Here is a 23,098-nt window from a genome sequence, read left to right on the forward strand (position 1 = left end):
ACCTCATTCATCTGCTTTGTTATTTTTTGCTGTTACCACTTCAGAGAGTCCAGGTGGGTGGCTTTCACATTGTTCCACTTCATTGCCCCTGGAGTTTGTCTTTGGTGAGCTGAAAGTCTTTGGGGATTGCGCCTCTTTTTTTTGGTACAGGGGATTGAACTTGGGTCCTTGCGCTTGCACAGCAGGCAGCGAAACCACTGAGCTAAATCCCCGGCCCCTAGATCTTTTTATTTTTCTAAAAGTTTGATTCCTGAGTCAGTGCTTTAACTGCTTATGGTGAGTAGCTTTATTGCCAGTGTTCAGAACTCTTAGGAAATGACTACTACTCAGAAGCATCTTCCAGATGTAGCTAGCTTTTGAGTTTTGAATCTGTTGCAGGGTCCTACCTCTTCAGTTTATTGAGGATGAGAAGTTTCTGCCTGTTTAGCCCAGCTGCTGGTTCTTTGCCTCTGGCATATAGGTTTTTAAAATTTTTTTATTTTTTAAAGACCCTTAGGTAATCTCAGTCTTGGTATACCAGGAAGAGCAACTGATGAGCATAATTATGTCACTTTGGTTGGCCAAAGTAGTACAATCAACAATAACAAGAGCATTATATACAGCCTAGGAAATGACAAATTGTATTAAGCTATGGCATTTTTTCCTTAGGGGAGAAAATTTAAAAGGGGTTAGGGTGTAAAATTGGAAATAGAAGAAGAGGAAGAGATCAGAAGCAAGGCTGGAGGACAAACTTAGGAAACTGGTGAGGAAGACAGGTGGGAAAGAGAAAAGGAAAAAATAACAAGAACAGAACAACAAAAAACTAGAAACTGTTCAGACAAATCAAGAAAAACTAAACAAAACAAACAAGAACCAGAAAGGAGGAAATAGAAAAGGAAAAAGAAAAAAGACTTTAAAAGCCAAAAATGTCCAATTAAACAATGCTGTCACTGTTAGGCAATGTGGGTAAACAGTCCAGAACTAAATTGAATAATCCCAGCAAGCTAGCTGCAGGCAGCTTCATGGTGAGATAGTGGATAATCCCAGCTAGCCTGCTCCTTTAGTTCCTCTGAAGTTCAGGCTGGTTTCTGGCTATGAGGCTGGAACCAAATTCCTTGAGCCTCCAACAATCTATGTGTCTCCTGCTGGCTTGAACTCTGCTCCCCGACCTCCCACTAACTTGAACTCAGCACCCACACTGAGACACTGGAGCCACTAGATGGAGTCCACCGCAGCTGTTCTGAGTTCCAAGCTCAGTTGGCCCCTCTCCGAGATGGCTACCAGACAATCACCCTCTCCTGGGTGAGGTCTGAACCAGGATAACTCACCAGCTGCTGCGGTCTAGTTTGTCTACTGTTCCGTTCCACTGGTGCATTTCTCCATGGAGGCCTCTGGGGTTGTCAGTAGTCACTGTGTCTGCAGGTTTACCCCCATGTTCCCTCGTGGAGAGTCTGGGCTGTAGGAGAGATCTTTGCATGGTACCTCCCTCCTCTTCGTTAAAGTCTCTCTCTTCACTCTCCCTGTAGACTTCAGTTCTTGCCTCAGATCCTTTCTGGGTCCCAGGGAACCACTTCCCCCCCTCCCCCCTTCCCCCTCCTCCCTTCTCCCTCCTCTTCCTATATTCTAGTCAGGACACCAAATCTCGGACAGGCTCTTTCTCTGCTGCTTACCACTCTGCCCATCTTCTCATACGATGTTAAATTGATGTTATATCACAAAAATTCACATAAATTTTGGATACTTTGAGAGGAAAGAAAATACTTTACATTCAATCCTAATTTAAAGTAAATGGAAATTTAATTTTAGTCTTGACCTATAGCTTTATAATTATTGTTTTATATGGTTCTTTAGAAGTAGATAAGACAGCCAAGGATTATAAACAAATTTACATTGTCTTTTTACTTATCTGTGTACTGTGTAGTTGCCTTTTCAGTGATCTTCATTTCTTTGTATAGATTCAGGTTATCAGTATTATTGTTATCATTATTATTTTGGTTTTTTTGAGACAGGGTCTTGCTGTATTAGTTCAGGCTGGCCTTGAACTTACCTTGTGGCCCAGGCTAGCCTCAAACTTGTGGCAGTCCTCCTGCTTCAGCCTCCTGAGTGCTGGAAGTACAGGTGTGCTGAGATTTACAGGTGTGCACCACCATGCCAGGCCAGGCTACTATTCTTATTCTTTAATCTCAGAAGTCCCTTTAGTATTTTTCACAGGCTAGTGGTAGATTATCTTTTAGTTTATGTTTAGCTGGGACTGTTTTAATTTCTCATTTGTGTTTGAAGGAGTTTTGCTGTATATACAGTTCTTGGTTGAAGTTCAATTTATTTATTTAAAAAAATTTTAAGAGTCAGAGTCTTGCTGTGTTGCTCAGGATGTCTTCAAAACCCTTCAATTCAAGTGATCTCTTACCTCACTCTCTGAGCAATTGGAACTACAGGTGTGCATCATTGTGCCTGGCTAAAATAATAGTTTAAGATGCAACGGTTTGTGGGGCCAGGGATTTAGCTCAGAACTACTGGAATCAAAATACTGTATAACACAATTTCTGACTTATGTTAAGCACTCAACTTTGTTGACAGATCTTAAACTTTTAAAAGCAAAGACTGGGCCGGGGATTTAGCTCAGTGGTTCTGGCGCCTGCTTTGTAAGCACAAGGTCCCGAGTTCGATCCCCGGTACCAAAAAAAAAAAGTAGTGTAGTTTAGGGCTGGGGATTTAGCTCAGTGGTTTCACCGTCTGCTGCACAAGCGCAAGGACTCGAGTTCAATCCCTGGTACCAAACAAAAAAAAAACCAAACCAAAGACTGTGTCTTATCTTAGAATCTCCTACAGTGTACCCAATGTGCCACTGCCAGTTTGTGTATTATATCCCCCCCCACCCCGTACTGGGAGCTGAACCCAAGGGTGCTCTGCCATTGAGCTATATCCCCAGCCCTTTTTGGTTTTTATTTTGAGATAGAATCTTAAGTTTCCCTGGCTGCCCTGAAACTTTTGTTCCTCCATCCTCAGCCTTCTGAGTAGCTGGTCTTATAGGAATGTGCCACCATGCCAGCTGTTGCCTTCAGATTTTGTGGTATTTCTTGTAGTTGTATGAACCACTCATAGTATGCTTGGACTACCTTTGTAACAAATTGCTAGACAAAATTGTGCAGTGCTTTTTCTTTTCTTGTTTGTATTTTAACAATAACCAAAAATGCCTTGTAAGGAAGCCATGGATTTAGTTTTTGGGCTGGGAGAGTGTAGCTCAGTAGTAGAGCATTTGCCCGGCATGCACAAGGGCCTAGATTTGTTCTGCAGCAAAATATTCTTCCAGAAAAAGAAATCTCATTTTAAAATCTTCTGTTATAAGGTAGTTTTCATAAAATGTGTATATATTGAAACCTAGGTGACTTTAGTCCAACTGTGACTTATTAGGAATATTTGCAGATAAGTATAGTACATATAACAAATGATCATATCTGTGCTTTGAGTAAATACCAGATCCAGATCAAGCTGTAGCCAGTGAATGCAGTAGAATTATGATTGAACCTTTGATCTCTCTATGTATCTGTGGGGGTTGAACACAAGGTCTGGTTCATGCTAAGCACGTGCTCTACCACTGAGCTACACCCTCAGTCAGAACCTTTGATCTTTTAAGACCAAGTGATCCCTGGCTTTCTTCTTTTATGTAGTGATGATGGCAAACTTTGTTATATGAAAGGAGATTTTATGTGTAATTTTATGGAATATGAATGTCTTTTAATGTGTTGGTGGATATTCATAGTAATGTGCCTGTCTTTGAGTAAGATAGCACTCATACTCAAATCTAATGGAGTGACTTGGGGAGATATGTAAAATTATATATACATGTAATTTTTATTTTACAACAAATGACACTTCTTTTCTTTTTTTTTTTGGTACCGGGGATCAAACTCGGGTCTTTGCGCTTGCAAGGCAGGTAGTGGAACCACTGAGCTAAATCCCTGACCCCGACTCTTCTTTTCTTGATGTTCCTCTTTTGTTTTCTCCCTTTTCCATCCCTTCTCTTTGTTTCAATGTTAGGTAGCAGCTGGATCTGCTGGGTTGGAAATATTGGTCTATAGGTAAGGAGATACTGGCAGAAAATCTACTGTTTTTTTTTACTTTTTTCCCTGTTATTTCCTTTCTCTATCTTTATTTTCATGACTTGTCTCCTGTTTCTCTCCAGAGTTCGGAGTAAAAAGGGACAGGACATCTATTGTTTTCATCTTTGTTAAGTCTTTTAGCGCGCACGCGTGTGTGTGTATTTATTCTCATTAAATCCCTGTTGCCTTACTCCCTTGTTGTCAGGAAGTAAATATCTGTTCTTGCTTTTACAGATGAGTAAGCTGAAATACAGCGATATTAAGTAGCTTGTTCATGTTCTCGCAGCTTGTGAGCATCAGTATCTGGATTTGGATATATGTACATATGTTTTATCTGTGCTCTTAAACATTTGTTTAGAACTTGCCACCTGCAGCTGGTATGCTACATTGAGAATGTGTGTTATTTAAACAATTTTTTAAAAACACAGTTGGGGCCCGGGATTTAGCTCAGTGGCTTCGCCGCCTGCTGCACAAGTGGAAGGATCTGAGTTCAATCCCCGGCACCAAAAAAAACCAAACCAAAACACTGTTAGTTGCTAGTACTTTTAAAATAGATTATAGACAAATTCTTTTTCTTGGTTTCCTCATTCTTACTTTGCAGCAAGTGCTTGCAACTTACTAGCAGCTAACCATATAGAAGGAATCTTCCTTTCTCTCTCCCTCTTTCCTTCTCTCTCTCTCCTTTCCCTCTCTCCCTATCTGTCTGTCTGGTGGTTTTTTTAAAAGGAGAACACAGAAGAACCACCTCATGGAGAGGAGGAAGATAGCATGGAGACTTGGGTGACCTTCCCTTTACTCCCTTCACTCCATTTCCTCCCCAAGAGGAAGACGGGAGCCTAAGCTGGCTGCCACTGGGCCTTATGCAGTAGCATCTGTGGGATAAGGCAGACGGCAGGAAGAACAAACTGCAGAAAGACATGTCATTACACTGGATTCTGATACTGGCTTAGCAGCCAAAAGTCTCTCATTTATGACCTACGCTACCCATCTATAATGAAGCAGGATACTGACATTTCTTCCTAATACTGAAGAATCCCCAATAGCTGACCACCCCTGTAACCAGTACTTTGTTGTTGAAATGTTGTGAACTGTTTTAAGTCTTTGGAAATTTTTTTCTAAGAAAAATGATTAAAGTACTTCCTAGTTAAAAAAAAAAAATAATGATAGGCATCTTGAAGAAATAAATATTCTAGTAGACAAAGTTATTTCTTTCATCACTATAATTTATGAGATGAGCTTTGTTCTATTTTTCATTTTCACGTTCTGTAGTTTTAAGCTAATATATTTTGGAAATGTTAGTATTTTAAGTCCAGTTTTTAATGTATTCACCTACTAATGTTCATACTTTTTTCTTGCTAGGAATTCAAGTATTCTTACTGTCTTATCATTGCCCTACATGCTGTTGATCTAGGAACTCTCCCTCCATATGACATTTATTCAGTGATTAGCTGTGTGCCAGGTGCTCTTAGTCTTTATCTTGCTGCTCCTTTCTCCCTTAAGTCTGTTGATTAGTGCTTTCCTCCTTGCCTTTGAAGACCTGGTTCTCCTTCTGTTTTAAAATTTGTTTGATTGTTTCTTATCAATTTTCTTTTTCCCTCCTAATTTCCTTCTCTTTACATGCTGTAAACATGGATTTCTTCCAGTTTTATCCTTTTTACTCATGATTTTACTTACCTACCTGTATGCTAATGATTTCCATAAACCCTCTCCTAAGCTTTGTACTCAAAAAGTTTAAAAGCCCAGTGCATCTCCCCAAAGTCTTCTATATTCCATAGGTCCATAACAGAATTTATCATCTTTTCTTTCTTACATTTTTTTCCAGCCTCTGTCTACATGGTGTTTGCTCCTCAAGGGAAACATTTCTCTGTCTCCATTGTGATTGTTGTACTAAACACATAATTTTGAAGAATATTCATTTTTCTTACCTTGTAGACAGATTGTTGTACAATCCTCCTGCCTCAGCCTCCCAAGTGCTGGGATTATGGGTGTGTGCCACCATGCCCAGCTTTGTTTTGGTTTTTTTTTGGTGCTGGGGATCAAACTCAGGTGCCTTGCGCTTGCAAGGCAGGTGGCTGTTTTGGTTTTTTAATAGTGGGTTTCTAAAAATTTTAGGTTGTCAGTAACATTTATAAATTATTTCCTTTGTGAGTGAGGGTTGGTGGCACATGCTGGTAATGCCAGTACTTGGCTGAGGCAAGAGGATCACTGAGTTCAAGGCCAGCCTGGGGTATATAGTGAGTTCAAGGTCAACCTGAACTGCAACCTGAGACCCTGTCTCAAAAAACAAAACAAAATTTTTTTTCTTAGTAAAGATGATAAAAAATCACAAAGAAATTGAACATATTGCTGCTAAAAAATTAATTCCAGTATCCAATGCAATGTAGCTTACCTCCTAATTTGAAACATTTGTTTCTTCCTTCTTGTCCCTGTCTGAAATTTGTATGCATATTTTAAATTAGTTTTGTCTTTTTGGTTTTTTGGTACACTAAGGATTGACCTAGGGACCTTCACACTGAGGTTCATCTTCAGCCCACTTTTGCCCCTCACATTTCAAAACTAATATTTAATTATGTGTGTGACCCTGGGAGAAAATTATACTGTAACTTCTCCTCTCTCCATAGAGTTTTCATTTTTAGCATTTGCTTCATAAAGTACTGCTTAAGGAGCTATCTAGATGTGTGCCTTCCCAAGTAGATAAACCAACTCTCACCCTTGACCAAGAGCTTGTGAATGTTTATTTCAACAAACTGAGCTTCAGATCTGATGAGGGAAAATGTCTCATTGTAGTTTCATTTTGTAAATCTTAGTATATGAGATGTAAATGTATAGTAATGAATTTTATAGGGAAGCAGCTAAAATTAGGGCTAGTTTTTCAACCCTTCTTGACTCTATTCCAGTACTGGGGATTGAACTCAGGACCTTGCACTTGCCAGGCAGGTGTGGTGCCACTGAGCTACATCCCAGGCCTCCCTTCTTGACTCTTTTAAGCACTGAATATATTAAAGTTTTTCTAAAATAAATGGATGCATCAGGTGCATTTATACTATTCTCTTAAAAGAGTTTTATAAGTCAGTATCATAGGCTACAAGGAAATAAAAGGACTATGTACAGCCTTACAGGAAACAGGTAGGGAGCAGAGGAGGGCCGAGATGAGTCTAGGGCCTTGGTAGGTGCATTCCCGGAGGAGGGGCCCTTGCATCCCTAGGGAAGGGCCTGCATCCCTGGAGGGGCATGCTCATAGGAGTCCCTTATCCAGTAGGGATCCCCGTTGGGGGAGCCATGGGGAGCCACATGGCAGGAAGAGGGCCCATCGTGCCTGAGGGGAGTGCCTGTTGGCCCTGGGTAGGGGAGGACCCCCATGACCAGGTAGGGCTCCTGCAGTACTAGTTGTGGCAGCAGGTACAGGAGTACCTCTTCCTTGTGGGGTTATCACCTATTGGGATGGCCCATCAACCCCACAGATTAGCCCAGCAAGTCTGCAGGAGCTTGTGGTATGGGAACACCAGCTGGGATTCCTCTGCTAGCAGCCCTGATTCCTGGGTTCCTGGCACTCGGGCAATGCCACTATCTTTGGGAGGAGGTCTTTTTACTGTCAAGACCAGGTTCTCCCCTCACAGCAGCACCAGATCGAGGACTTGTTTTTCTTTCCCTTTGCTTGTTTAGAGTTCTTTGGGTTGATCTTCTTGAATTCATCCCATTCACAGAGGATCAAAGTCATATGCTTGTTGAAAGCCTTGAAGGTACCATTGAAGATGGACCATATCTTGCAGGGTGACTCATCCTGTAGTCAGTGTGCTGCAGCATCTTGCTGCTCTTGCCCATCATCATGGTGGAGGTTCTAATGGTTTGGATTTGTGTGCCAGATTTACCTCCTCAGAGGCTTAGAGGGATTCACAGCCTGTTTCCCACCATTGCTACTGGCCAGCCCTTTATTTGATTGTTTGTTTTGTTTTTTTTGGTACCGGGGATCGAACTAGGGTCCTTGCGCTTGTGCAGCAGGCAGTGAAACCACTGAGCTAAATCTCAGGCCCCCGGCCCTTTATTTGAGACAGGGTCTAGCGAAATCACTAAATTGGTGATTTAGTGAAACCTTGTCTCAAAAAAAAAAAAAAGCCTGGGTGGGATATAACTCAGTTCAGAGGCCCTGGGTTCAATTCCCAGTATTCTAAACAGAACAAAATAAGGGCCAGGGATTTAGCTCAGTGGTTCCAGCGCCTGCCTCGAAAGTGCAAGGTCCCGAGTTTGATTCCTGGTGCCAAAAAACAAAACAAAAAAAGAAAGCAAAACAAAACACACCATACTTGGGAACTAGATTTTAAGAGATTTTTCTTTTCTGGTTTCTTGTTCATCTTTTGTTTCTGAATTGCAGTTACAGATGTAGAGCTGAAACGACTTAAAGATGCCTTTAAGAGGACCTGTGGACTCTCATATTACATGGGCCAGCACTGCTTCATCAGGGAAGTGCTTGGGGATGGAGTACCTCCAAAAGTTGCTGAGGTAACCTTTATATTCTGGGTTGTCCTTTCAGTTAGCTATTTACTACTATTTTCTATTTACTTATGTCAAAGTTATTATTATTTTTTTCTTCTTTTGGTACTGGGGATTGAACTCAGGACCTTGTGCTTGCAAGGCAGGGGGATTTTGGTTTTAAAATTATTTTAATCCTATTTTTATTATTGAAGTTTTTTCCATTTTATTTCTTTTTTAAAGTTTTGAGGGGTCTCCTATTCTTTACAGATTTAATCTTCCCCACTTCTTTTTCTCCCCCCCCCCCTATTTTTCTTGCTGAGTCAGTCAACAGGTCTTGTTTTACATGTCAGTGTGGGTGCCTTAAGAGGCCAAATCAGATTACTGCCAAGCTACAATTCTGCTTCATTTGTGTTTCTGTGCCTTAATATCCACTGATTATAATCATGGGACCAGTTGTATGATTGGTTCCTTATTCTTACAGACTTCATCTCTGACATAAAATTTTTCTTTTTCTTTTCCATACCAGGGATTGAACTCAGGACCTTGTGCTTGTCAGGAAGGTGCGGTGCTGCTAAGCTACATCCACGGCCCTCTGACATAAAATTTTTATGTTGTAGGTTTTATAAATTTTGTGTTAAAATCTTTCCATTTAGTATAAGTTAGCTGACCCTCTAAAATAATTGTAAATGAAACCCTGACTTACTGGAATTTAGGTTTTACTAAAATTTGTAGGTAGAGAGAAAATGTGTTGAGCTGATATATATTCCTTTTCTAAAAATAAATTTACTGTCTTTTAGGTATGTACATAGATACGCATTGTGTTTTGGTTTGGTTGGTTTGGTTTTGCTTTTTTGAGACAAGGTCTTGCTATGTAGTTCAAGTGGGCCTTGAACTCACTCTGTAGCCCAAGCTGGCCTCGAACTCAATGATGATCCTCCTGCCTCAGCCCCCCAAGTGCTGGGATTACAGATGTGCACCACCACACCTGGGTATGCATTATGTTCTAATGTGAAATAAGAATAAAATTTATAAAACAATAAAATTATAAGAATTTTAAAGTTGGGACCGAGGATTTAGCTCAGTGGTTTCGCCGCCTGCTGCGCAAGCACAAGGACCCGAGTTTGATCCCTGGTACAAAAAAAAAAAGAATTTTAAGGTTGGTGTATTATATAGAACCTTAATTCTCCTTTATAACTAGTTTCTATTTCTAAACTGTTATGTTGTATCTTATATTTTATATAATATGGAAATTACATGTTTTGTGTGTATGTGCTGTGGTAGGAAATACATTTTATATTACATCTTACATTGTACAAAATTTCTTATTGTCATTATTTTAGGTTTATGACAGGGTTAGTTTTTTCCCTAAGTCTATTGGCTCTGTTTTGGTATAAAGTCCTATTTTAATCTGTCTTAAGTACTATGATACTATAAAAACTTTGAGTTTAGAATTTTTCACTTCAAGATGTAACTAACAATTTAATGAGTTGCCAGTTAGAGGAAGGGACTTAAACTAGTACTAATTAATACAAGATGTTCCTAGATTCCAGTATATACTATCTTCAGCTTTTATCTCTGGTGAGCTTCTTTCTTAGTGTTAGAGCTGTCTGGTCCACTGTCTTCATGATGCTGGCAAAAGTTTATAGTATAAAATCTTGAAACATATATAAAGGACTGCTTGCCAGATGTGGTGGTGCATGCCTGTAATCCTAGCACTTGGGAGACTGAGGCAGGAGGATTACTGTGAGTTTGAGGCCAGCCTGGGCTACACAGTGAGTTTGAAGCCAGCCTGAACTACATAGCGAGAACCTGTCTCAAAAAATAAACAAACAAAACCCCCAAAAAGCCAATCAAACAAAATCTAAAGGACTACTTTTGCACATATACAGAGTCCGCCAAAAAAATGATTGTATACTCCAGCAGTTCACTGTCAGTAAATGTCTGGAAGCTATTGGCTACCACTTTGAGTACCTCTTGTAGAGGCAAAAGGTAACATACTAATCTCCTGATGTTAGTATTAAAATATTTATATGTTTTTCTTTTCATGATGTATACATTTTTTGGGTGGATTCTATATATCTAAAAATAGATATCCACTCAGGTATTTGTCCATTTTAAATTGGGTTGTTTTTTCTTTTTTATTTTTTGAGACAGGGTCTCACTATGTAGCCCAGGCTGGCCTTGAAATCACAGTGATTCTCAGCTAAATGTTATTTGATTAAATCACAAGGGCAACTAAAATACTTTACTCATTACAAAACAAAAGAGGAGAGGATATAAATACTGCATCTTCATAATTAGCATTAGAACACTTCACCCACACGATAAAATTTTAGAGTGTAATCTGATAGTTATCTCAAACTGATTTTTAAACTACGAAGATACAGTTATATAAACCTATTTGCGGTAGTCAAGAAAGTTTCCATAACCCTTCTGTCGGTGGCAAGGAAGACCATTTAAATTGTTTTTCTTCCTCACTGTTTTTTCCTTACTCTATTAGATCCCTGGCACAATTCATACTTATTTTTTGAGGTATAATTAGTCTGTTTTTTGAGACAGGGTCTTGCTGTGTAGTTCAGGCTGGCCTTGAACTCAGTATATAGTCCAGGGTGGCCTTGAACTCAGTATGTAGCACAGGCTGGCCTTGAACTTGCAGCAGTCCTCCTGCCTCAGCCATCCAGTGTGCTGGGATTACAGGCACATGCCACCATACCCAACTTTTGGGTTGAAATTGTAAGTATATGGATTTTTGTGGATTTTTTTCCCTCTTCAGCCTTTGTGTCCTTAGAAAAATATTTATTGAAGCTAGTGGTAAGGAGAGAATACTACTTTGAATATACTTAATATAAATTAAAAATCCTAAACATTTTTTTGTTGTTGTTATACCAGGTATAAAACTCAGGTTCTTGCGCTTGCCAGGCAGGCCTAGCGCCACTGAGCTATATCCTCAGCCCTAAACGTTCTTTTTGTAGTAGATTTACTCAAATATTTAAAGATCTGTTTGCTTTAAATTTGTTTCTTTTGCTTTTTTTTAAGAGTAGGAAGAATTTATTGAAAGATAGATTCTGTCTAGGAGACAGAAGGGGTTCCTGGAAAGTGGGTTGCCCCTTTAAATTTGTCTTTAATTGAAATTTTAATATGATATAGGTAGATTCACATGTAGTTATAAGAAAGAGAGAAATCACTTTTATATTTTGTCCATTTTCCCTGTAAGGTACATTTTGCACATGCGTAATAATACTATCTAGTTAAACTTTACTCAGGTTTAGTTGTACTCATTTTATTCAGTTGTGCATGTATTAAGTTCTGTACAGTTGTATAACTCAGGAGTTAATGTGTTCATCTTTACAGTCATGAAAGCTTAATAGTTTGATAATCTGTATTTCTTAGTATATCTGTCTTTTGATATGTTACAGAATAGAACATATGTACAATATGGTTTGCTGTTGTCTATTCATTGCTTTTTGCCTAACGAAGTTACTTAGGTTTCTGGTTCTGATTCGGTTTGGTTGGGGCACTTACTGTTCTCCTTTTAGCCCCTGGGAATTGAAGTCCCTCATCCAGGTGTGTTTGAGGATCCTTTCGTTTGTCTGGACACTCCCCTGAAAAGGATCAGTGCCTTAATTGTATACTGATGTTTTGAAAGCTATGTTATATAAGTACTGTGCACTAACTATTGTGCCACTGGAGCTCCTGAAAGCTATGTAGTGAAAGTTTTTGACTGAAAAGTCCCTTTTACTGATTTTTCATTGTTCCCTCTCTCTCCCTCACTCCCTCTCTGAAGGTCAGAATTATTTTTGCAGTAATCCTTGGGAAACATACTAAGCCCTTTACTAGCCTATTTATTTGAAGGATAATATATTTATTTTATATCTTTCAACTCCAAAGAAATATTATCTGAACTTTTTTTTTTCTTCTTGAGACAGGGTCTTGCTGTGTAGTTCAGGCTGCCCTTGAACTCACTATGTAGCCCAGGCTGGCCTCAAACTTGCAGCAATCCTCCTGCCTTAGCACCCTCCAAGGCGCTGAGATTACCAATATGCACCACCATGCCTGGCAAACTATTTTTTGAACTATCATTAGTTTATTTTTCATTAGATCTTTTGCCAGCATAATGCTATAATGGCCAAGGTTGTTAGTTTTATTTTCTTTTGGATAATTGTAGCCAAACCCCCAACTGGCATTTACTTACATAGTTAATAAATGTTAGAGGTCCAAATGAAAACAATTTATTTGACAAATGAACCTTTCCTGCAAGATACTGCATCATTGTGAGAGACTGTGGTTATTATTTATTAATACTGTTATATTCTAGTTATTTTATTAACTGCTTTGCAATTAGGTCATTTAATACTTTGAAAAACCTCATAGCTGATTTATCTCATTAATTGGAATGTTAATTTTGAGTATTTGGTTAAGATTGGGTTTGTCTGGTGAAATTCACGAATTTTTAATCTTGATTGATTTAAGTTATGTAGTATTTGTCATGAGGTAACAACTGACGTTATTACCATTTTATGAATGAAGAAAAGATGCTGAGGGTTAAGTAGGTTAATAAGCAGATCTAGGATTCAAGTATTAGTTTCCAAATCTGTATTTCTGTATTTTTGTTGCCTCTCGATGATGATGATGATGATGATGATGATGATGATGATGATGGTGGTGGAGGTGGTGGTGGTGGTGGTGATGGTGGTGGTGGTAACAACAGTGACTAACATGTATTTGCCATTTGCCTGGCATATGCTAAACAGTCCAGTGTAATTTTTCTCATTCGATTCTTACTATGACATGTGAGGTGTAATGCTATCATTAATCTCATTTTCTAGATGAGGATGCTGAAGTTACATAATTTTATCCAAGACTGTGTAAGTCTCAATTAGATAAGCCAGGTCAGTCAGTGGCGGTGAACCTGTAGTGCACATGCCGCAGCCAGCTGTTTGTTATCATTGAAAGCTCTAAAAGATACGCCATTGGGCCAGGGATTTAGCTCAGTGGTTCCGCCGCCTGCCTAGCAAGCACAAGGTTCCGAGTTCGATCTCCGGTACCAAAAAAAAAAATATGCCATTACTGAGCAGCTAGGTTTAAACACAGGTATCTTTGGTTCCAGAGTTAACACTGTTTTGCTGAAAACTCATCTGTAATTACATGTGCATAATTGATTTGACATGTGTGTTACTTTAATTTTTATATGAGTTTTTTGTTTATTTTTGTTTTTTTAAAGCAGGGTCTCCCTTTGTATTTTAGGCTGTCCCAGAACTCACTATGTAGCCCAGGTTGGCTTTGAACTCTCATCAGTCCTCCTGCCTCAGCCTCCCAAGTGCTGGGATTGTAGGCATGGACTACCATGCCCGGCTGTATGAGATGCATATCGTTTTTTTTTTGTACTGGGGATCAAACTCAGGACCTTGTGCTTGCGAGACAGGCAGCGGCACCACTGAGCTAAATTCCCAGGCCACGATACATATCATTGTTTTATTTGATTTGTTGAGAAACTGTTTTGTATGGTGGTTATGACTTTAGCCTTTGCCTAAGTTGGATCTCCATCGTATATGAGTATGATAAGGCTTGTGAGGGGACTTAGGAAATGTTATCTTTTTCCTTTCTTTCTTTCTTACTTTTTTTTTTTTTTTGGTACTGGGGATTGAACTCAGGACCTTGCGCTTGTGAGGCAGGCTAAATGGCTCTTTCTTACTTTTCTATATTTTTAAACAGTTGTTACACACACACACACACACACACACACACACACACACACACACACACAGACAAAACAATACTGGGAATTGAACCCAAGGAGTGCTTAGTTATATCTTCAGTCCTTTTTATTTTGAGACTGGCTCATGGAGTTTCCCAGGCTGGCCTTGAACTTTACATCCTACTGCCTCAGATACTGAGTAGCTAGTATTGAGAGGCATGTGCTATCACAATCATTGCATTCTTACTGTTCTGAATTTAAAAAGAACAGAAAGATAGTGAAAAGCCTTCCTCCTACCCAGTCAACTAAGTTTCTTGTTCTAGAGGGATAGATCTTTTTAACTTTTAATATATTCTGTCGGTTAAATACACACCTTACAAATTTATAGGATGTTTGTTTGAGATGAGAGTCTCCCTGCACCATGTTGCCCAGGCTGGTCTTGAACTCCTAGGCTGAAGTGATCCTCCTTCCTCACCTCCTGGATAGCTGAGGCTACAGGTGTGTATCACCACATCTAGCTTTACTAATAGGAATTGGGATATATGGTATACTTTACGTGCTCTGTCTAGTTGCTTCATTCCTTCTTAACTTGAGCTGGATTTGAGGTAATGAAAGATTGGTGAAAAGGTGGCCAAACGTGTCTAGCCTGCTTGATTGATCTGTCCTTGAAGTAATCATAGTTCAGGTACTGGAAATGTGTGTTAGGGCCAGATGTACTGAAGTATAGTTCTGGGATGTAGGAATCTGATAATGTCTCCTGCTCCAACTCTAGTTGCTTACTGTGTTTCTTTAGCTTACTTTTCTTTTTTGTGTCCACCCTCTGCCCTGTCCCCAAACCCTATGTTTAATAATTTATCAATGGAGACTAGAAAGGACCAGGAAAAGAAGAAATGGATAAGACATTTATGTTTTCTTTTTATTATCTTTTTATAACACAGTGTAGACAGTTTCCCCTGGAAACAATGATGTATAAATGATAACTACATTTCCATGCAAGCCCCCAAACTTACTTAGATCATAACACAGATAAAAATGAATATAAACATTCACAGTAGTATGCTGTTAAAATACTCCTATAATTTTGTTGATTACTCAGTATTTCTGTTACATTATAATTTAAGCAGAATTCTGGGGTTAGCCAGGGGAAGTCTGATTATTTATTATGAAACAAAATGCATTGTGTGGTTAGTGTACTTGTATACTTCTGTTCTCTCCCTCCCTCTCTCTCTCTTTCTTTCTTTTTTTGAGACAGGGTCTCGCTATGTAGTTCCGGCTGGTTTTGAACTCACTATAGAGGCCAGACTGTCCACAAACTCAAAGCGATCCTCTGCCTCAGTCTCCCAAGTACCAGGATTACAAGCATGCACCACCATGCTCAGCTATACTTTTTTTTATAAGCGTAGTTTACTTGTAAGTTTTTCTTAATAACTAGAAAGACTTATTTTATTGGCTGCTTTGGGTTAAGTTTTGGTTGAGTTTGCTCTGTACCAAGTCTGAATTACCTAGATTTGGGCAGGATGAATGAGCTCACATGATAGGTGAGCCTTATATGAGTCCCTTTTTTGCAGGTACCTTTGTCCTTTAAGAAAGCAGAAAAATGTATCATGCAGTGCCTTCTCTTTCATATTTGAAAACTAAGAAAATGCTAATCTTTCTTTTTTCCTTTCTAAAGCAAAGAGTAAACTTAGAAAAATTGGAAAACATTTCTGTTTCTAGCATGATGGTATTTGATAGGCTTAAATATAGAAATTGTTCACTTACCTCAAGTGATTCAACAAATTAAATATTATATCCATGTAAACATTCTCTGCTGTTTGAGTACCTCTGTCTTCTTTTGAGATGGAACCAGTAATATCAGACTAACCATTGTGTGTATTACTACTTCTTCCTCTTACAGCACATGGTGCTTTTAAGTTTGAACCTTGAAAAGATGCTGTTTAGTAATATGATTCTCATCATGACATACAAGGAGTTTTCAAATACGTTATGAGACTATGATTGCCTAAATTACAGCCTCTGTATGTAAACTAGAAAAGTCTTGAAAATACTGTGTGTTCTACTTGTTCTAATAGCCAGTGAAAGGGCTTATAGAAACTGTCATTTAGTTTGCTGTGTTTTCCGGGTTGGCCTCAAACTCCTGTGCTCAAGTAACGCTCCTGCCCCAGGCTTGCAGGTAGCAGGGACTATAGACATGTGTAACTGTACCTGGCAGCACTCTTTGGTATGTTTGTTTTTTGCTTTTGTTTTTTTGAGGCAGCTTTTCACTTTGTAGTATAGGCTGGCTTTAAATTCATTATGTAGCCCAGGCTGGCCTTGTACTCATAGTGATCCTCCTGCCTCAGCCTCAAAACTGCTAAGATTATAGGCTTGCACCACCACACCTTGTTATTTTAAACAAACTACATGTGTGCTTTCTATGTTTTAGTATATGCTAGAATTCTTTTTTAGGCAATAAGCAGATGTTCTTAATTTTTTATTTAAACATTTTAGTGGTACAAGTTTCCAACTTGACAGCATAGTTAATAATAATGTATTCCTAAAATTTTTGAGAGAGATCTTCTGGATTCTCATTCTACATGCAAAAAAGATAATTGTCAGGTGATAAATTTATTAGCTTGATTGCGGCAGTCATTCACAATGTATGCATTATATCACAATGCCAAATTGTAAACTTTAAGTACATACAGTTTTTTATTTGTCAGTTATACACAGTAAAGCTGGCCAAAAAAAAAAGAATCTATTTCCTGATGTTTGAGTAGTAAGTTCCATTTTGTAGATAGGTAATTTTGAATTTAGGTAATTACATGTTAGAGGTGGGCTTCGTGGTGCACGCCTGTATCTCAGCAATCAGGAGACTCATGCAGGAGGATTGCTGTGAGTTCAAGGCCAGCCAGTGCTACATAGTGAGTTCATGGCCATCCTGAACTACATGGCAAGACCCTCTCAAAACCAAAAGAAAATTATGTTAGAAAAGCATCTCATTCTGAATTTCATCCTTTGTAAATGACCACCAAGGCTGACTTTGTTGTTTTACTTTGCTATTATAACTCTTTATATCTCTTATCAAGTTATTAGTGCTTTGTAAAATTTAAAACAACAACAATACAGTATTTTATACCTAAAATGTACCAATAAACTTAATGGAAAAAACCTCAACAATAATAAAAGAAAATACACACATAGTAGTCTTTATCCAAAATACATGGGAGCAAAACAAAATTTGGGATTTTTTTCCCCAGATTTTAGAGTATTTGCATAGATTTTACTGGTTGAGCATCCCTAATCCAAAAATCTGAATGCACTCAAATCTGAAACTTTTTGGTGTACACATCAGCTTGTATTTTAAAAATAGGATGAGTCACACTGAGAGAGAAATTAGGGAAACAATTCCTTTTACAATAGCATACAAAAAAATGAAATATCTAGGAGTCAGTCTAACAAAGGAAGCAAAAGACCTCTACACTGAAAACTGCAGCACTTTGGAAAAGGAGATTGAGGAGGATATAAGAAAATGGAAAGATATCCCTTGTTCCTGGACAGGAAGAACCAATATAGTGAAAATGGCCATACTTCCAAAACTATTATATAGATTTAATGCAATCCCGATTGAAATTCCAACAATATATTTCACAGAACTAGAGAAAACCAAAAATTCATTTGGAACCAGAAGAGACCTAGAATAGCAAAATAAATTTTAGGCAGCAGAGATATGGCTGGGGGTATCATAATCCCCAACTTGAAACTATACTACAAAGCTACTGTGATAAAAACAGCATGGTATTGGCAAAGAAACAGACCTGAGGATCAGTGGAATAGATTAGAAGATTCAGAAACAACTACAGATATGCTCAGCCACCTCATCTTTGACAAAGGAGCCAACCATCCTCATTGGAGGAAAGATAGCCTGTTTAATAAATGGGGTTGGAAAAACTGGATTTCAATCTGCCAAAGATTAAAATGACCCATGCCTATTACCATGCACTAAATTAAGATTGAAGTGGATTAAAGATTTAAATATTAGGACAGAAACACTAAATTTGCTGGAAGATAAATTAGGTAGAACTCTTGAAGATACTGGTATAAGAAAAGATTTTATGAATAAAACCTCAGTGGCATGGGAACTTGCACAAAGAATCAACAACTGAGATCTTATTAAAAAATGTCTGCACTGCAAGAGAAACCACCAACAGAGCTAAGAGACAACCTACAATGTGGGAAAAAATTTTCAGTAACTGTACCTTAGACAAAGGACTAGTATCTAGAATATATAAAGAACTGAAAAAAATCAGACCCCCCCAAATTCAAGACCCATTTCAAAAATAGGCATCTGAAATGAACTGACATTTCTCAGACAAAGACGTAAAAGCAGAAAATATACGAAAAAATGGTCGACATCACTGGTTACTCGAGAGATGCAGATAAAAAGAACACTCAGATTCCACCTCACCCCAGAAAGAATGGCTGCTATTAAGAAATCACCTAATAATAAATGCTGGCCGGGGGTGTGGGGAGAAAGGAACCCTTCTCCATTGTTGGTGGGGGTGCAGACTGGTGCAACCACTGTGGAAGTCAGTATGGAGACACCTCAAAGAACTAGGGCTAGAGGTCCCATTTGACCCAGCTATCCCCCTGCTGGGTATCTTCACAAAAGAATTAAAAGAATCATACCACAGCGATATATGTGCACCCATGTTTATAGCTGCACAGTTCGTAATAGTTAAAGCTTGGAAACAGCCCCAGTGCCCATCAACTGGAGACTGGATAAAGAAGATGTGGTTTTTTTATAAAATGGAGTACTACTCAGCCATAAAGTACGAGAAACTAGAGACATAGCTAAATGGATGCATATTGAGGCCATCCTCTTAAGTGAAATAAATAGGACACACATGTGTAAATACCAAATAGTTTCTCTTGTGTGAGAAACTGATAGTGTAATTAAGGATACACAAGGATGAAATGGCCTAATAACGTATTTCTTGGATTGTGTTTCCATCGTGTGTCGTATGACTGTATCGAAACTTTAATTAGGGAGAAGTTTGCCTTATGTGGAGTCTGCTAACTGGAGGGTTTTTTTCCAGATCATTATTTGTTCAATGTTGGTTTTGGGGACCTTCCTGAAACAAATCACATCCTCTGGTATCTTGTTGGTGTTTGCGATGCTTTTTTAAGTTTTATGGAAAAATGTTTAAGGGCTTTTCAGTTCTGTTTTGGTTGAGTTCTACTGTATTTGAATATTATTGTAGTTTTTTTCCCCTTGCATTGTTCTTCTTTGAGTGGTTTTAATTTTTTATATGTGTGTGTTTGATAATAAAGTTATTTAAAAAGAATAGGATGAGTCAGTAGCCCTCAGTGACCTTTGTGATTACCCAGTATAACTTCAAATGTCAAAAGCTATTTAACTTTCTCTCATAATACTGTTTGATTTTACATGGCTACATAATTTGCTTTTAATATTGACTGTACAGTTAAATGTTGAAAGGGCATATCCAGACTAGACTCACCACCACATCAGTCAAAAGATGTATGTTATCCATCTTTAATGAGAAATAAAACCTTCATGAGAAATGACATTTGGGTACACTGTTAGTCTAATAATTTATCCTTTCTCATATTCTTCTTGACTTAGCTTTAATAAAGGCACATTTATATTTTTTGGTTGTATTTAATATTTGTAGCCTATGTTATGGGAAAGGCAAAACAGAAGTAAGCTTTAGCCAGGTATAGTGGCTAAAGCAAATCTAAAATGACTAGGACGGCTGAGGATTTAGCTCAGTAGTTTCGCCGCCTGCTGCGCAAGCACAGGGACCTGAGTTCGATCCCCAGTACCACACACACACAAAATTAATTAATTAATTAATTAAAATGACAGGGAAACCTTCAAAGTACCATAGATTATAATATTTTGAAAGATATTTTTGTCATGAAGAATCTCAGACATACAAAAACAGGAAAATATAGCTCACTTTCCTGCTTAATAAAATATTGGACATAAAATTGAAGTGTCTTATGTATCGGTCTCCTTCACTGTCAACACAAATCATTATCTTGATTTTATCACTACTGTATTACATTGTTGTAACATGGTAGCATGGTAACACGGTAACATGTTGTAACATGTAACAATACATTGTTGTATTTTTACTATGTGTATATTAATCTCCAAAGAATATATATATAAATCTCCAAAGAATATATAGTATTATTTAATATAGTAGTACTTAACAGTTATATTGTACTTACCACATAGCTGCTCTTAATGCTTCTTTTTTGGTTCTTTGAGATAGGGTCTCACTGTGTAGTTCAGGCTGGCCTTGAACTCGTGGCAGTCCTCCTGCTTCAACCTCCCTGGTGCTAGGATTACAGGAGTGTACCACCATACCCAGCTTCTAAATGCTTCTTATATATTAATTTTGTAATCTTCTCAACAACCCTATTTTGCAGATGAGGAAATTGAGGAAGAGAGATTAGCCAACTTGCCCAAAGACACAAAGCTAGTGAGTAGCAGAACTTATATTTGAACCTAAATAATCTGTTTCCAGAGTCATTGTTCTTGTTAAACACTATGCTGTTCTACATGCTCTAAAATGTACATAAGCAGCAAAGCATGCATATTCACAGGGCTCTTTGTTTAGAAATTATATAAACAAACTCCGTTTTACAGTTGAGGAAAATGTATCAGAAAAGTGACTTGGGATTGGTATGTCTGAGGTCCCTTAGCCTTTGTACTCAGCTACATCCCCAGCTGTTTTTTGTTTTTGATCTTGCTGTGTTGCCCAGGCTGGGCTCAAACTTGCAGTCTTCTTGCCTCAGCTTCCCAGAATGCAGGGACTACAAGCATGCACCACCATTCCAGCCATGCCCTCTGCCCAGTTATAGCATTTCCCACACAAGGAGTGCTCTTCACCTAGGTCCTTCAATGAGAAGATGTGACATCTTCAATACATGTAATGCAATGAAACTAAGACTCAGAAAGTTAAATGATTTGCTTACAACCCCACAGCCTGGCTTCAAGCTCAAATTTTTCTCACTCCAAAAGCTAGTATATGAAACAGTGTACATCCCTTACTGGTTCTCCCAAGGAATAGTGGAATAACCCCCATGCCTTATGTCCAAAGAATGGGGAAGGAAAAGGACCAGGACCATAGAGCAGCAGTTGAAACATGGCACATCTTTGTTCTAAACTCCAGAGACCTATACATGTCTTCCTTTTTTGACCTCTCAACTACAAGGCAAGAGGTAAATTCTTAGTATTTTATTATATAAATATTTCCCTTTGAAACTATAGAATGATTTCTCTCTCTTCTGAATATTATTTACTAGGTTGACATCATTGTCTGGAAGAAGGCTACTGAGATCATTACCATCAGTATCAATTTTATGCATTAGTATAATGGTGTTCCAAATCTGTCTGGATATCTATGTCTACCAAGTGTTTAAGAAAATATTTTATTTTTTATTCTGAGACAGAGTCCTGCTTAGTTGCCACATTGCCCAGGCTCAACTCAAACTTGTGATTCTCCTGCCTCAGTATCACAGAGTGCTTGGCTTACATGTGTGTACCACCGTGCCTGGCTTTACAATATTTCCAACGCACCTCCATCTTGATTACACCCAATTACTACATGAATTTAGGATGTAGAATTTTCCATTTGTGGCATCATGTCAGTGCTTTAAAAGTTTCAGATTTTAAATTGTAGATTTTCAGATTAGGAATATTCAATCTGTACTACACATAAATTGGCATATTATACCATTCAGTGGTGTATTAAACAACATTAGTGTGTAGTATACAACAGTATACTTCAAGTTCCTTTCTTCTGTTCTTTATTTTATTGTCATATGTTTTACATATTCTTTGAACACAGTACAATTCTAGTATGGCCTTTGACAGCCAGTTATCTTTTAGAAGCAATTAAAAATATGAAAAATAGGGCTGGGGATTTAGCTCAGTGGTTCTGCCACCTGCCTTGCAAGCACAAGGACCCAAGTTCAATCCCCGGTACCAAAAAAAGAAAAAAAGAAAAATAATTTTATATTTGCTTTATTCAGCCCAATTCTAGTACCCGTATTTCCTGGGTATCGTATACTATAGCATCTTATTTCCTTCAGCCTGAATACTTTTATCTTTTTTATGTAGTGCAGGTTTATTGATAATAACCTCTCTTTCAATGAAAAAGCACTTTTCTTCTTGGAAGTTAATTTTATCAGGTGTAGGATCTTGGGTGAGCTTTTAATTTTAGTGTTCCCTCTCCCTTTCCCTCCCCCTCTCCCTCCCCCTCCCCCTCCCCCTCCCTCTCCCCCTCCCTCTCCCCCTCCCTCTCCCCCTCCCTCTCCCCCTCCCCCTCCTTCCTTTTTAAAAGTTTTGTTTTTTCAGAAGGGGCCTCACTAAGCTCCCCAGGCTGGCCTTCAGCTTGAAATCCTCCTGCATCAGCCTCCCATGCAGCTAGGATTACACACTGGTTTCAGAAGTTTGAGTATGATTTGTCTAACTAGTTTTGGGTAGTTTCAGTATGATTTGCTGTGCCTGTTCTCTGAGCTTCTTCTCTTTGTGATTTGGTGCCTTTATTAGTTTTGGAAAATTTTTAACTGCTACTATTTTAGATATTTCTTCTGCCCTATTCTCTCTCTCCAGGATTTCAGTTGCCTCTGTATTAGATCATTGATCTTTCATAGCGCTTCGATTTTCTGTTTTATCCCCACTCCCACCCAAGTTTTTTGTCTTTGTGTTTCATTTTGGATAATCCGTTACTCATTTTTTTTTTTTTTGGTACCAGGGATTGAACTCAGGTCCTTGTACTTGCACTTGCACAGCAGGTGGCCGAACCACTGAGCTAAATCCCCGGCCCCAGAGTGT

At 38.5% G+C, this 23,098-nt stretch overlaps 1 protein-coding gene across 3 annotated transcripts in view; it reads left to right on the top strand.

Moving 5' to 3' along the window:
- The window catches only part of Usp32 (ubiquitin specific peptidase 32), a 169,662-nt gene that overhangs the window by 42,434 nt on the left and 104,130 nt on the right, over positions 1–23,098 (top strand). For 2 of the 3 annotated variants that reach the window (XM_004870389.4, XM_004870388.4), the window contains exon 2: positions 8,449–8,576. In XM_004870389.4, coding sequence (XP_004870446.1) covers positions 8,449–8,576 — 128 coding nt within the window. Of the gene's footprint in view, positions 1–8,448; positions 8,577–20,685; positions 20,739–23,098 lie in introns of those variants that run through there. The other variant, XM_021248667.2, reaches the window with a different exon arrangement.

This window comes from Heterocephalus glaber, unplaced genomic scaffold (assembly GCF_053883595.1).
Source record: "Heterocephalus glaber isolate CG9 unplaced genomic scaffold, H.glaber_assembly_v1.0 deba00001564, whole genome shotgun sequence".
NCBI classification, from domain to species: domain Eukaryota; kingdom Metazoa; phylum Chordata; class Mammalia; order Rodentia; family Bathyergidae; genus Heterocephalus; species Heterocephalus glaber.